The sequence below is a fragment of the Enoplosus armatus genome, chromosome 19, assembly GCF_043641665.1.
Source record: "Enoplosus armatus isolate fEnoArm2 chromosome 19, fEnoArm2.hap1, whole genome shotgun sequence".
NCBI classification, from domain to species: domain Eukaryota; kingdom Metazoa; phylum Chordata; class Actinopteri; order Centrarchiformes; family Enoplosidae; genus Enoplosus; species Enoplosus armatus.
In genome coordinates this window covers 657,501-672,500 of record NC_092198.1, presented here as the reverse complement: position 1 = coordinate 672,500, position 15,000 = coordinate 657,501, and the positions used below count along the sequence as shown (strand labels likewise).

The 15,000-nt window shown below is 45.3% G+C and overlaps 2 protein-coding genes across 2 annotated transcripts in view; both read left to right on the top strand.

Moving 5' to 3' along the window:
- Nucleotides 1-15,000, top strand: part of LOC139302437 (NLR family CARD domain-containing protein 3-like) — a 106,064-nt gene that overhangs the window by 48,266 nt on the left and 42,798 nt on the right. The gene's annotated exons all lie outside the window — the stretch shown is intronic.
- The window catches only part of sox11b (SRY-box transcription factor 11b), a 2,189-nt gene continuing 982 nt past the window's right edge, over nt 13,794-15,000 (top strand). The window contains exon 1 of the mRNA XM_070926147.1: nt 13,794-15,000. This exon is cut by the window's right edge and continues 982 nt beyond it. Coding sequence (XP_070782248.1) covers nt 13,794-14,999 — 1,206 coding nt within the window. The 3' untranslated portion in view covers nt 15,000.

The following is a 15,000-nucleotide window of genomic DNA, read 5'->3' as shown; positions in this document are numbered from 1 at the left end:
CTTCTTTTCTTCTTCTTTCCTTTCGTTCACTCCTTCATCTTTTCATGTGTTTTCTCTTTTAAGAGCCGATTCAGCTTCATTAGCACGCTGCGAGGCCAACAAAGAGCTCAGAACCAGCCTGAAAGGTGCGTTTTCATTTCTGTTACTGAAGTTTTATATTCTGGATAATAAAGACAATGTAAAGAAAATCACGACACAACAATCACGAATGTGACATGTTCCTGTTTTAGATTTTAGGAAGAATGAAACCACATCGGTTCATTTTTTGTCTTGAGTGATTATCATCTGACTGACAAAGATGACAAAAAGTATTAATAAATAAAAATAAATAAATAAATAAATACATCCCTGTTTCTCATAGTCTTTAACGGAGGTGAGGAAGTTAACCAGACGTACCGACCAGTTCGTCTTCTGAAGCCGACGTCTGTCCTTCAGGGATTCCGCTTCAGTGGACAACTAGCTAGCTGTAACCTAAGTTAAGCTAAGGTTAGCCAGCTAGCTGTAACTTAGCTACGCTGCATGGATCTGCCGTGGGTTGCTTCGTAGCGTTAGCTGATGAAGTGACTTGCTAACAGTAACTCCGTATTGAACCTTTAAGTACGTGAAGCTGAGAATACCTTTGGACTTTTACTTAGGTAGGATTTTGAATGCAGGATTTCGTACATGTAACAGTATTTTTGAATTGTGGTATTAGTACTTTTAAGCAAACAATCGGAGTCGTTCTTCTATCACTACACAGTGTTGTTTGTGCATTTATTTTAGGTTAAAGTGTGTGTGTGTGTGTGTGTGTGTGTGTGTGTGTGTGTAACTAGTCTAAAGCCTGCTTTGAACTGAGGACTTATATACACGACTGAACATGTAGTGAGTGTCCCAACAAAATCCCAAAGTTCAGCTCAGTGTCATTTATAAACTCACTGGCCCAGTTTGTCTGAAGTTCACACTTTACACTGAAACACCAAACAGACGTCATGAATAAATACTCCAAATACTCTAAATACTCAGCACTTAAAGAAAGGAAAGAAAACCTTTCAGCAGCTTTAAGGATTCTTTTCTGACAGAAACTCTTCATCAAATCAGTGCTGCCTCCTCCTCCTCCTCCTGTTTCAGCCTGAACTAAAGAAGAAGAAAGCGTGTCGTGTGTCGCGGCCCGTCGGGGGTTTGGTTGGAGGAAGGAGGGTGTTTTGTTTCCTAAAGCCTCTTTTCTTCTCTGCTGCAGGCTGCTTTTTGTGTGTTTGAAGCTGCCTGCTGTTTGTGAACGCAGCTTGGGGCTGCAGAGGCTCATCAGTCTTAGACAGACTGAGACTGCAGCCGTATTCTCAGTCGCTTCTTCCATCAGGTGACTTTAGAATGAAACTTTATCAATGTTCATATTTATTGTTTTTGGAGACTTTGATTTGGTTATTTTCAACAGACAGCCGACAGCCAATCAGAGACTGGGATGTTCTGAGGTCACGGTGTAATACATTTTAAAGTGTTTAATTCAGCGTGTTTCAGGGAGGAGATGTCTTCCCTCTTTCACTGATGATCGCTGGATTCTTTATAGCAACTTTATTTAAACATCATGTCGAGACAAACTGAGACCTCAAACATCTTCTGAAAGAAACTGTGAATTATTCGTATTTTCACTGATTTACAGACTGTGTTGAACTGGTTTATAATGACATGTTGAGTGATAGATTTGTATAGGCGTCTGTGTCGTCTTTCTTCATTTTGGTTTACAGTTTGTTAAACTGATAAAATGAGACGTCAGACTTCCAGCAGCTGAATAAAAGACAAGAAGTGAAGTGAGGACAGTTTAAACAAAGACAGGACCTGAAGCTGGGCTGGAGGGTTGAAGTCATAAACATCTGTCATCTGTGTTTGGACCAACAGCTGGACTGGTGCGTAGCAGCAGACTGTGGTGGATTGTGGGTAACGCTGAGGTGGGGGTGGGACAGACCCTGTGACTCAGCGGCGGCCATGACAGCTTCTCTACGAAGGTTTCTCTGAATGAGATGAACGAACGTCTTTAAGTTACGTTGTGAACTTTAGATTTGATTGTAAACAAGTGACGATATTTGACCTCACTGACACAGAAAATCCTGGTCTCTGATTGGCTCTCAAGTGTCTGTTAAAATCAGGTCAACAGTCTTTTGTGTGTCTTTGTCTCGACGTCATGAATCGTACGAATGAGGACAGAAGAACTCAGGACTTTTTACTTGTGTAGAAATACTAAGTAAAAGTCCTGTTTTCAAAAGTATTAGCATCAAAATATACTTAGAGTACTCATTATGCAGAATAATATATATTAAATTATTGGATTATAATTATTGATGCATTCATGTGTTCATCACTTAATGACTTTATATTCTGCTGATCTGATCCTAAAATCATCATTTATTCATTGACTGTATTTTATATTAATAGTAAAGTAAAAAGTAAAATATTTACCTCTGAACTGTAGTGCAGCAGAAAATGGAAATACTCAAGTAAAGTACCTCAAACTTGTACTTAAGTGCAGTACTTGAGTAAATGTACTCAGCAGAGAGAGAAAATGTTCTTCCTAGTTTTTGCAGTAATTTAAAACAGAAGTTTGTTTCAGGAGTTTTAATCAAAGCGTGGGTTTAACCTCAGTCTCGGGTGGTGGATCTCCACAGGGTCCTGGATCTCCCAGCTGAACCCCCCTAATCCTGAGGAGGAGGAGGAGGTTTGGTGAGAGAAGGACAGCTTCTCTGGCCTAAATCCAGTGCCCTCCCCCCTCCATCAGCAACTCTACTATAATGGAGAGGGTCCCACAGAGAGACAGTGATCGAGGGGGGGTCTGACAGCTTGGTCTCTGTTTGTGTCTTTAGAAAAACCAGCTGCTCTGCTCTCAGACTGAAGTCTGGACATTTAAATACTAAACACAAATCATTAATCCTGATGGGGGCGCTAGACAAGGGTCATTCAAATAATCTGGGATCATCCTCTGGAGAGCGGGAATATCCACGTTAATGTCTCCGAAGTTTGACCCATTCATACCAGTCTGCTGTCCTGGGTTAATCCCTGGTTTGTCTCAGGTTAATCCCTGCTCTTTATCTTGCAATGCATGGTTTGTTTAATTCTATATTCTGTTAATACTCTCCTGATCCATAATCTGTCCTCAATTAATCCCTGATCTGCCCGAGGTTCAACCCTGGTCTATCCTCTTTCTGGATTCATTTTATCCCATCTCAATCCTGGATCACTGTGCTGTTAGTCCATAGTCTGTCCAGATTAAGATCCCCTCTATCCCAACCCCTGATCTGTCACAGGTTAATCTCTGTATAATCCAAGGTCCCTGTTTAATTCTCCCTTTTCTATATCCTGTTAATATTCTCCTGTTAATCCATAATCTGTCCCCAGTTAATCCCTGATCTATCCTGCTTTAATCCCTGATCTGTCTCAAGTTAATCTCTGGTCTGTTCCAGGTTAATGGATGCTTTCTACCATGTTAATCCTGGTCTAGCCTGCTTTAACCACGTTCCATGTTAATCCCATGTAGTCCCTGGTCTTTAATCTCTGGTCTATCCCAGGTAATTCCTGGTGAGTCCCGGTTTAATCTTTGGTCTATATGTTAATATGAAACGTAACCCGAGTTCATCTCTGATCTGTTCCAGGTTAATCCCTGGCAGAGTGACAGCAGAGCTCAGATTAACCTGTAATCTGAACAGATCTGTGGACTGTCGGTTATTTAAAGTTCTCTGTAATAAAACAAATAGTTCCGAATATTAACCTCCTGCTGGATATCTACTTTATGGTGACAGTAATCCTGTAATGTTTCTGTTTTCTGTGTAAAATAAAAACTGTTTGTTTTTATTTTGTACAGAAAAAGTTAAAATGATGCTCATTATACAGAAACAGGAAGACCTGCTCGCTGCTCAAACTATTCATACATGTCAGTTTGGTGTCCAATTTTCCTGATTTATTTAAATCCCGCACAAACACCTCCCACCCCGAATGTCTCCCTTCTTTCTTCCTCCACTTAAAACTGACATGTCGCCTCCTGTTTTGCGCCTCCAAAAATATTCCATCTTGTTTCTGCTGAGCAGCAGGATATGAATGTGTTTTTTTTCTCTTTGTATGGTGATTGCGGTCGCCGGTGCGGTTGGTGGTTAATTACAGCAGAGTGAGGCCTCTCTGTCGGCGGCGTCCGTCCGGCTGCAGAAATGGATTCAGACAACCGAATCCATCAGCGGCTCATCTGGAAACCTGGACGCTGTTACAGCTTTGACAGCTTCAGTTTGGAGGCTGTCAGAGCCGATCCTTCTGCCCTCAATCAGACACAAACTCCAGCGTCCTCCATCTTATTCAAACAGACACCTTTCTGATTGTTCGGAGAGACGCCAGGATTTGGTGGCGTGTTTTTAATGTGTCGAGGATTCAGAATATCAGGAAGCAGAAGGCGCTTTAGGAAGAGGATGAATTGTTTTAGCAGAACAGTCTTTAAGTGAATCCTTCTGTGTGCAGCTGAGAGACCGGTCCAGGATGTGTTTAGCCTAGCTTAGCACAAAGACTGGACGCAGGGGGAGACTGCTAGCCTAGCTCCATCAAAACAGTAAAAATCTTCCTTACCTTAGAGTTAGATGAATCTATCCAGGGTGGGAATGAATTGATGTTTTTCTCTGTTTTATAGAACTTTCTAACTGTGATAATAACTTCACGATGTTGATGTTTTTAGTCTTCTCTCATACACATTATGAAAAGTGAATCTCTGTAGTGATACAGCTGGACACTCTTCCTCCGTCAGTCCTGTCCACAAATCTGTGAGGACACATTCATAATCACATTATAATGAATCAGCAGGCGCTTTCTGTCTCCGCACCTCCAGACGTCCATGTTCCCGCCCGCGACCTCAGCTTTTGATTTACAGACATTAAAGAGAGAAAAGGGTGCAGCGTCCCTCCAATGAGAGGAAGGAGAATTGTTCCCGATTCATTGATTGGACGGTTCATTTAACCTGAACGCTGGAAGATTAAGCTTCCTGTCTGGAACTCAATAACTGTGAATGAAGACGTACGTCTGAGCACATCCAGGTAATTAGGACCGTTAACGGAGGACGGGACGAGTCTGCAGCACAGGCAGGTCTGTATCGGCAGACTGATGTACTCAATGCAGCCTGCAGGCCTCTACAGGCCGTGGACACCATAAACTGTCTGCAGTCTCTGTGGACCTCAGAGCACTGGATAAATCCTGCTGGGCTGTTTGCCCCCTGCAGACGTTTTCATTGATCGACGTGATCGTTCCAGTGACAGTTTGCTGCTTCTCATCTTTTTGAGGTTTGGACATTTGAAGGAGTCACTTTGAGGTTTAATTGTGACGATATTATAGAATACATTGATTAATCAAGAAGATAATCAACAGATGAATCCTTAATGATAATAATCATTAGTTGCAGTCTGATACAAAATGAGCTCCACCTCAACAAACCGTGCTGCTTAAACATTAATAATAATCAGTATGATGGTGTATCATCATCAGGTAGCTGTGAACTCTCAGGGGACTCGTTTATCTCCACTCAGCACTTTTACTTTTAGTCTTCACCAACTCCTGAGACAAACATCTGTCTCCGGAGCTGCAAGGGCTCCACTATGTCCACCAGCTCGTCCTCTACTGAGTCTGTCTGCTGCTGAGCAGGTAGTGTACAGACAGGCAGACAGACAGGTAGACAGACAGGCAGGCAGAGAGACAGACAGACAGACAGGCAGAGAGACAGACTGACAGAGAGAGAGAGAGAGAGACAGACTAAGAGACAGACAGGTAGATAATGTCTCTGCTGGTGGACAGACAGTGAGGCTTCAAAGCTCTGAATAAAGGTCCAGCCTCAGCGGGGAGTCGTGGCTGTCGAGGATGTTGGGGGAGAAGAGGTGACTCCCCCGCTGCGGAGGGGGGAGGCGAAGTGGCAACTCTCCCAGCATGCCTTTGAAAGCGGTCACATGACCTTTTTGATGGTGATGCAGAGATCCAAAGTGCAGCACCAGAGGAGGAAACGTCCGTCTGCGACTCCTCGACTCAGTCTTCATGGTCGAGTCTCCACCGACTGTTTCACCCACTGCTGCTGTGTGATAAACAGCTGGTGGAGCTGACAAACAGCTGGTGGAGCTGACAAACAGCTGGTGGAGCTAACAAACAGCTGGTGGAGCTAACAAACAGCTGGTGGAGCTGACAAACAGCTGGTGGAGCTGACAAACAGCTGGTGGAGCTAACAAACAGCTGTTGGAGCTGACAAACAGCTGGTGGAGCTGACAAACAGCTGGTGGAGCTAACAGACAGAAGAAGAAGAGGACGTGACGAGATGACGTCATTAAAGAGCTCCAGTGGAAGCTCAGACGACGGAGAACCATGTGGAGAACATGATGGAGAACCATGTGGAGAACATGATGGAAACATGACATCTGTGTTGTGATGAAGGTCACAGCCTCCTCATCACTGTTTCCAGATCTTCGCTTTCAGTCACAGCTTCATTATTAAGCCTGTCACTTCATTAATTAATCATCCTTTTATCTGGCCTCTACCCTCCTGCTTTTAACCCCCACCTGATCCTCCACCTGCCTGCACACCTGCCCCTCATTACCTCGTTCCCCCCCAGAGTTCATAAACCTGCTCAGGTCTGTTGGACCCTCTAGCTGTGTGACCACTCTACATGTTTTGTCCCATACTGTTGTCATGGTGATATACTGTATGTTTATATATGTATATAATGCATATACAGAATATATATGTATATATATATATATATACATATATATACAATATGTCCTCATGTCAGGTATCTAGCGTTGAATTTCAATGATCATCCATAATGCAAAAGCCCGTTGCCATGGCAATATAAATTCAAGGTTACCCCCCCCCTTCCTGACGCATAATTTGTCGTCACGGAAACCAGGCTGCTCTGAATTCTAATCACGGAGCGGAGGCATCTATCAGAGCGCCGGCCCTAATCAGCCCAGTGTTCCCAGTATCATACTGGGGGGGGGGGGCACAGACAGACGGGGAGACAAACAGAGAGAGTGGTGAATGAAGATGAAACAGACGGAGACGAATTAGGTTTCATTTCTGCACATTTCATGATAAAACTGTTCTAATAAAGAACACTGTTCCATTAATGGTTTATGGTCTACGTGCAGTTTCTGCTTCTTCTGCTTCTTCTGCAACACGGAAACACGGAAACACAGAAACACAAGCCGCCGAAATCAAATCACAACGACGGTGTTTAGAGAAATCACGTCCTCATATTTCAACAACAAAGTTCTGACTTCAGTATGAAAATGCTTTTTTCTTTATTGTACGTGAGTAAATGTACTTAGTTACTTTCCACCACTGGCTGCTGCTGCTGTGACTTGTTCTTCTTCTCCTTCTTCATCTTCTTTATCATCTTCTCCTCCTTCTTCTCCTCCTTCTGCGTCTTCTCCTTCTTCTTCTTAGTCTTCTCCTTCTTCTTCTTAGTCTTCTTCTTCTCCTCCTTCGTCTTCTTCTTCTGTCACCTTTTGTTGTCGACCTCAGAGGTTTTTATTTGTTGGTGTCAACAAGCCTCCATGTTTCCACAGTAAACAACCAAACCAGAGTCCCTCTGCAGAGATGAGGCTGCAGATCCCTCAGGACCCCCCCACCTGCTGCCTCCCAGTCTGTTTAACAGGAGGAGACAGACGGTGACTCAGCAGCAGTCTGAAACTGGACTGGGATCAGTTTTCCAGGAGTGATGTCATTAATAATCTGATCGCTCAGCACTTTTTACAGACTGTAGGATAATATTACAAATCTGTGATTCAAAACTTTATTGACAGCTAAGTCAAGGAGCATTCTGTAAGTGTAGAATCACTTCAAGGGGGTCACCCCTCTGAGTTCATCAAAACCAGCTTCACACCAGAACCACTGCAGACAGTACTCACTTGTACTGCACTTTAGTACAATTTTGAGGTACTTGTACTTTACTTAAGTATTTAAATTTTCTGCTACTTTATACCTCGACTCCACTACATCTCAGAGGGGATTGTACTCTTGTACTTTTTACTGCACTACATTTATCTGACAGCTTTATTAACTTCACAGATTCAGATTAATAATAAAAAATATAATCAATAAACAAATGATTATGTATTAATATCAGTTAAGATCAAACTTTATTGATCCTGAAGGTAAATATATATATATATATTATTCTGCACAATGAGTACTTTCATTTCATCATGCTAATGTTAGCATGTTAGCATCGGGGTTCATCCTCTGGAGACCATGACCATCTGAACCAGATTTGATGACAAAGTGAAACCAGAAGTTCCAAAGAGAAACTCGTTCAGAATCACTTTGTTCTGAGATGGTATATTTAAAAAAACAGCCTGGTTTTAGTGGCCTTTAACAAACACCATTACCCACAATCCCACAGGCTGTGGCAGGTTAGAGGTCAGTAGTCTACAGACTGAGGCCAGAGATTACAGCTAAATCAGAAGAGGGATATAATACACACTGCTGTGCTGGAAAAGCTTCATGGGAAATGTAGTTTATTAAATGGTAACAAATTAAAGGTTAACTGTGTTCACATCTCAAGATCGATCAGTTATTGATCCTCTTTTATCTCTGAATAAACCCAAAGACATGTGGTCTGTCTCACAAAGACAGTTAAAGTGTGTGTGTGTGTGTGTGTGTGTGTTCAGTCAGAGGTGAAGGTCAGTGAGTTTTATCTGTCACCTGCAGATTGCTGCTCTATCAGCTGATCAGGAGTATTGATCAGGTCTGATCGGAGCTGAACTCACTGACCCTCCTGCTGATTGATCCGTCCGACGTTCACAAAGTTCAACCAACTGAGAAGAATAACACAGTTACAGGTGTTCCTGTTATTTTGTCCACCCCTTTTCTGACTGTACTGATGTGTTTCTTCATGTCCTGACCTGCCCCCCCCCCCCCACCCCGTGTGACCTCAGGCTGCTGCTGCAGGGTCAGAGGTCAAAGGTCAGAGCCTCATTAGTTCTTCAGTAAACAGACCTGAGGACAGTTGAACTCCTCCAGGTGTTTCACGACAGGAAGTCACACCTGGACCTCACCTTTCATTTACTTACAGAGGAGGTCCGGTGGATATTAGACTGCTAATTATTAATCATTAATCATTAATCAGGATTCTGTCTCGACTGAACTGCAGAGATCTGTGACCTGTACAGGTATGTATTTGGTCAGAAACCAGCGACACTGAATAAACAGCAGTTTTCAGCCAACATCCTCAAAACACACCACACACACACACACACTGTTTCAGCCAATCGGCTGTCAGTCTTTTCGTATGCGAGCTGCTGCTGATAACATCTGAGCTGCTCCCCTGCTGCCCTGCACCTGAATGCATCACACACACACACACACACACACACACACACAGGGATTATCTCCCCTTGTTGTGAGCTCACGGTCGGCCGTCTCTCCATGCAGATACTTTTTAAAAATATCCTGAACAGCTTCAGTTTATCTCAACATGACGTGTTAGTTGAAACAATAGTCACTCTAACTATTTATCATCTGGCTCCATCGTCTCCTCAAATCCTCCTGACTTTGAATCTTGTCTCCTCAGCAGAACACTTCTTTCCTCTGACTCGTTGTTTCCGGCAGCTTCTCTCCTGAAGTCGTCTCATGTTTCCCGGCAGATGTTGTGCTTCAGGTCGACCAATCGGGTGAACACACCTGCGCAGCCCTGTTCACCGCTCCTCACTAACTCCTCCACAAACATGGCTGACGATGAAGTTCAGCAGCACCTGCTCATCTGCTGTAGATGTGTAGAAGTGTGTCTTCAGTCTAGTTTGGTTTCAGGTGGTATTTTTGTGTCCAATCAAACCTCAGATTGTGTTCAGGTGAGCTCTAACCCTCTGTGGTGTGCTGAGTCAGATCCAGGCCTGAAGGTGGACCACCTGAACAGGTACGGCTCCACAAACATCTGTGTGAGGTTTTGTTGAAGGAGCAGAGCTTCAGTCCCCAGTCGAACTGAGGTCCTGACATCCTGCACCGACATGTTTCCAGTGTTTCCTGCATTAATCTGATGGATGTGTTTCCTGAGCAGCCGGCTGTTCTCTGATCTCAGGTCAGTGTGTCAGTATGTTAATGCCACAGAGGAGGAGCAGCTTTATCAGAGCATCATGACTGTGAAAAGATCTCCCAGCTCCGATTTACATGTGAGAAAAACTATTGAGAGGTTCAGATTCATACAGGAAGAAGATCTGCTGTCAGATTGGATCAGCGGTCTGATGGTGGACTTCAACAAGCGCTCATCTTCGTATTTCACGGCAGAGTCTGACCATCCTGCTGTGTGTGTGTGTGTGTGTGTGTGTGTGTGTGTGTTGTACGTCTACCTTTGCAGAGATGTACTTAAACACTGCTCTGTTAAATCATTCTGCTGGATTCAAAAACTACTTTTATTAACTCAAGGTTCACTTACTGGATTTTTCCACAGATTTCGACCACATCTCCTGGTCTTTGCTGATAAATACTGTGACTGAGTTAAGATTTCTTTGTCAAACTACTGTTAACAAGGTCAAAAATGAACTTTCAGGCTCCACCAAAACTTACTTTAAATCAGAATCAGAATCAGAAATACGTTATTGATCCCCGGGGGGGAAATTGTACCTGTTGCAGGATTTTTTGAAACAAGATCAAATTGGTTTGTTGTCTCGTGTTTTCTGTTGTCCTTATTCGGTCTTGACCAATCAAATCGCCTGAAAGCAGCCTCTGATTCAGGAGGTTTTAGGACTCAGTAACAGACTAAATGGTTTAAGATTAAGATTTTCCGGGACAAAGCAGAAAGGACTTTTAAATCCAGCCTCCATCAACAGGAACTGTGAGGTCCTGGCCTGCAGCCTGAATAAAAGCAGCTCGTTTTGACTCCTTGTTTGCGACGTATAATCTGCGGCAGGAGGATCCAGATGCTAATGAAGCAGCAGCTAACAGGAACACAAAAGGAGAACCGCTCCTCTCATTGTGGACGACAAAGGAAGCCAAACACAGAAACATTTAGCTCTTAAATGTGATGAAAACTGTCCTCGTCCTGTCGCAGGACCACCATGTCTCCGTCTTCCTTCTCTATCTCTACAACAACATGTGGACCAGACAGACCTGGATTTTTGTGGATGTCTTTGGATGAAGCTAAGCTAGCTGCCAGCTACTGGGGATGCTAACATTTATCAAGTCATGATACCGTTTTGTTAAATGCCAGAAACACCCTGTTTTACCTACAGTAGAAGAAGAAGATGAATTGCATCAACCTTCATCAGATCTTCTGGTTTTCCACAGTGAACTTCTCCACCTCAGACAGAAGTAAGAATCTCTCTCCTCTGTGTCTGAGGACAGGACATGTGTGACCTCTGACCTCTGCTCTGCTCCCTGTAATGTCTCGGAGGGCGAGTTGGTGTCTCTATTTATTTCACTACTGATCTCCTCCGGACTCAGAGTCTCAGAGCTGCTTCAAACAACAAACACACAGAAAAGATGCTTCTAAATGCAGTTTTATTCCTTTTCCTCGTGCGGAGCAGCGAGTCAGCGTCTCTCTGATCATCTGAGGCGCTGCAGGCCTCAACGCTCGTCGGCTGGAATGTGAACTCTGTCTGAGTTCTTCTGAACAGTTTTTGGGTCATAATTAAAGTATTTAAAGATCAATTTACCGGTTTAAAGACACACACGTCGTGTGACATTGTGCAGTAACCAGGTGAAGTAATATAATATCACATAAAATGTGTATGTGAGTTTTACAAGTAAAATATAGTAAAATAAATGACCGTCTTCATAAGATGCAGCTGAAACCTCAGTTTAGGAAGTAGTAGTAGTAGTAGTAGTAGTAGTAGTAGTAGCTGTAGTATTACTAGTAGTAAATTCATTAAAATGCAGCCCTTGTGTTTGCAGAGGGTTCAGGTGTTGCCATGAAGCTCTTCGCAGATGCAAATACAGCCCCCCCCCCTCCCCCGTCTCCATACACATGTTAAATGAGGGTGGGGGTGTAGCATGGAGCTCTGTGGGGTTTTAACACTGCATGTGATGAACAGAGTAACGAGCTGCAGAACAAACCTCAAAGCAAATATTGTTCTTTTTACTGCACTACAGTTATAGTTCAGATTAAATGAATAATATAAATCAAGACATTCATCCAGATTAGACCAGTGGTGGTGTCAGTGAGGTCTGTCCAGGTTGTGTAACTGTTTTCTTTTCTGTCCCTTGACCTTCAGCGGAGCCTCAGGTAGACTCCAGCCATCTGTAGATGGACGTCGTCGTACAATCCAGACATGAAGGAGGGGAGACCATCATGTGACGTCTGTTCCACTTCCTGCTTTTATTTCCTCTCCTTTCTGCACTTGGCTGTGGTGTCGCAGCGAACGTGTCCTGACTAAGCAGTGAGTTCAGCTTCAGGTGAGTTCATTAACCTGTGAGGCCCCAGAGCTGCCGGAGGGCAGCTGTGTTCACCTTTACATGACTGTGAACATGCAGGTGAGTGAACAAGGGTCACCTGTATCTGTCCTCTTTATTTCTGACTATTTATATATTAATATTCGTACCTGTCAAAGAGACCAATAAACACCAAGAGGGACAACGACACACAAAGAAACTGGGATTGTAAATCAGATGTAAAAACAGTTACTGGCAGACTGAACGCTGTGTGAGCATGAATGTGGTGTCACTCTGTGTTGCAGTGACGGTGACTGAGTTCACTTTACGACCAGCGACGTCACACACAACTAACACAAGTGATCCGACCCCTGCAGGACGGTAACGAGCTCATCAACTGGTAAAACAAGCATCTGTTTACTCCGTTGGTCCAGAGCTGCAGGAGGTTTTGGAAAGAAACCTGGTTGATCCACATCAGGACTTCCAGGACCTCGGCCTGGAAACAGACTATTTGGTAAATGTTTATTCAGACAGACTAAAAAAGGAGAAAACACAGAAGTTCATCTCAGTGCAGAGCAACTGAAACTTCCTCAAAACCCCCTGAAAGACTTCCTGGAACTTCCTCAAGGACTAGCGTTATCTGGTCACCTGGAACCTGGTCAGTGACTCCTGTCCTCCTCCAGGAACGTTCAGACTCTCCTCAAGGATTCCTGGAGGCCCCTCAAGGACAATTTCAATGATCCTTGACAGACCTAAAGACCACTTAAAGAGCCTCCGAAATTCTGGAGAATTCCTTGAATCCTTTCCTTGAATCCCTGGAATCTGCTCACAGATCCCTGAAAATCTCTGGACTCCATTTTGGGAAAACAGCTGTAGCCTCTAAATGCAGACATGATGGATTTATGTTGCACTGAGAATCTTATTGTTTATATATGCAGACATAAAACTGTATAATGTGTGAATAATAACAAGATGCCCCCCCCCCTCACAGGCTGAGAGTGTCTGACACACACAGACTATAACCATGGAGGGGGGGTGTCATGCTGAAACGTGTTTACTTTGAAGATATCGATCCTGTCGTTTAATATCACTAAACACCAATAAAAACCCGTTAAATATCGATCACTTCACTGGAATGATTTATCAAATGAAATTCAATTGAGCTAACGGCCAGACATCTGTGGGCGGGCACGCGGGCAGGGTCGGAGAGCTTTGATTGGCTGAGGGCGCTGCGGAGGCGGGAAGGTTTTGGAGAAGAGGAGCGGTGATTGGTTGAGGGCGGTAACGTCGCGCGCATGATCAGCCAGTTAATAAGACGCCGGTTTGGAAGTTTAAACGGTGAGAGATGCAGTCGGTCTGAACGGGAACCGCAGGACGAAGACTACAGTAGTGAAAGTGTCTGCGGTGGGTTGTTCGAGTCCGTCGGTCAGTGTGAAACGTTTATTCGGACCATGGTTCAGCAGACGGAACATGGCGCGGCGGGGATTAACAGCGGGTCCCGCGAGGCGACCGACCCGGAGGAGAGCGAGCTGCTGGCGGCCTCGGCGTGCAGCCCCGTGCCGCTGAAGGCGGACTGGTGTAAAACAGCGACGGGCCACATCAAGCGGCCCATGAACGCCTTCATGGTGTGGTCCAAAATCGAGAGGAGGAAGATCATGGAGCAGTCCCCGGACATGCACAACGCGGAGATCTCCAAGCGGCTCGGGAAGCGGTGGAAAATGTTAAAAGACACCGAAAAGACCCCGTTCATCCGGGAGGCGGAGCGGCTCCGGCTCAAGCACATGGCCGATTACCCGGACTACAAGTACCGGCCCAAGAAGAAGCCCAAGACGGAAGGGTGTGCGTTTCCTGCGGGGAAGCCAGCCGCTCAGTCCCCGGAGAAAACTCTCGTCAGACCCGCTAATAAAACCGCAGCCGCCGCCGCGAAGAAATTCTCCAAGTTGAAACCCAGCAAGCCGGTAGTCGGTCCGGGCCGAGCCAGCACCCACCTCCCGCAACACCAGCACCCGGACCCCCGGTACCGGTACGTGTTGACCACCAGCTTTAAAACCAGCAAGCTCGTTAAACGGGACTTCACCGACGACGAGGAGGAGGAGGACGAAGACGACGACGAGGATGAAGAAGACTCCGAGGACGAGCCGGAGTTTAAAGTGGACTCCGAGGACGAGCCGTCCCAGTACAGCCACGGCAAGTTGCCGGTCAGCCTGAGCTCTAGCGCCACCGAACCGGAGGGAACCAGCTTGTACGAGTCGTCCAGTCGGCGCTTCTACAGCTTCAAGAACATCACCCGGCAGGGCACCAGCACCTCCTCCTACCCGGCTTCCCTCTCACCTGCATCCTCGTCCCGGTCCGGCTCCACCTCCTCCTCCTCCTGCTGCGGGGAGGACCTGGACGATCTCCCCACGGAGGGGACCGACTTCACCCTGAGCCTCCTGGCCGGCTTCCACGCCTCCTCCGAGCCGTGGAACTCGGCGTCCAGCTCGGTCCCAGGGAACCTGAGCCTGTCCCTGGTGGATAAAGACCTGGACTCGTTCAGCAGCGAGGGCAGCCTCGGGTCCCATTTCGACTTCCCGGATTATTGCACCCCGGAGCTCAGCGAGATGATCGCCGGGAACTGGCTGGAGGCCAACTTCTCGGACCTGGTGTTCACGTATTGAT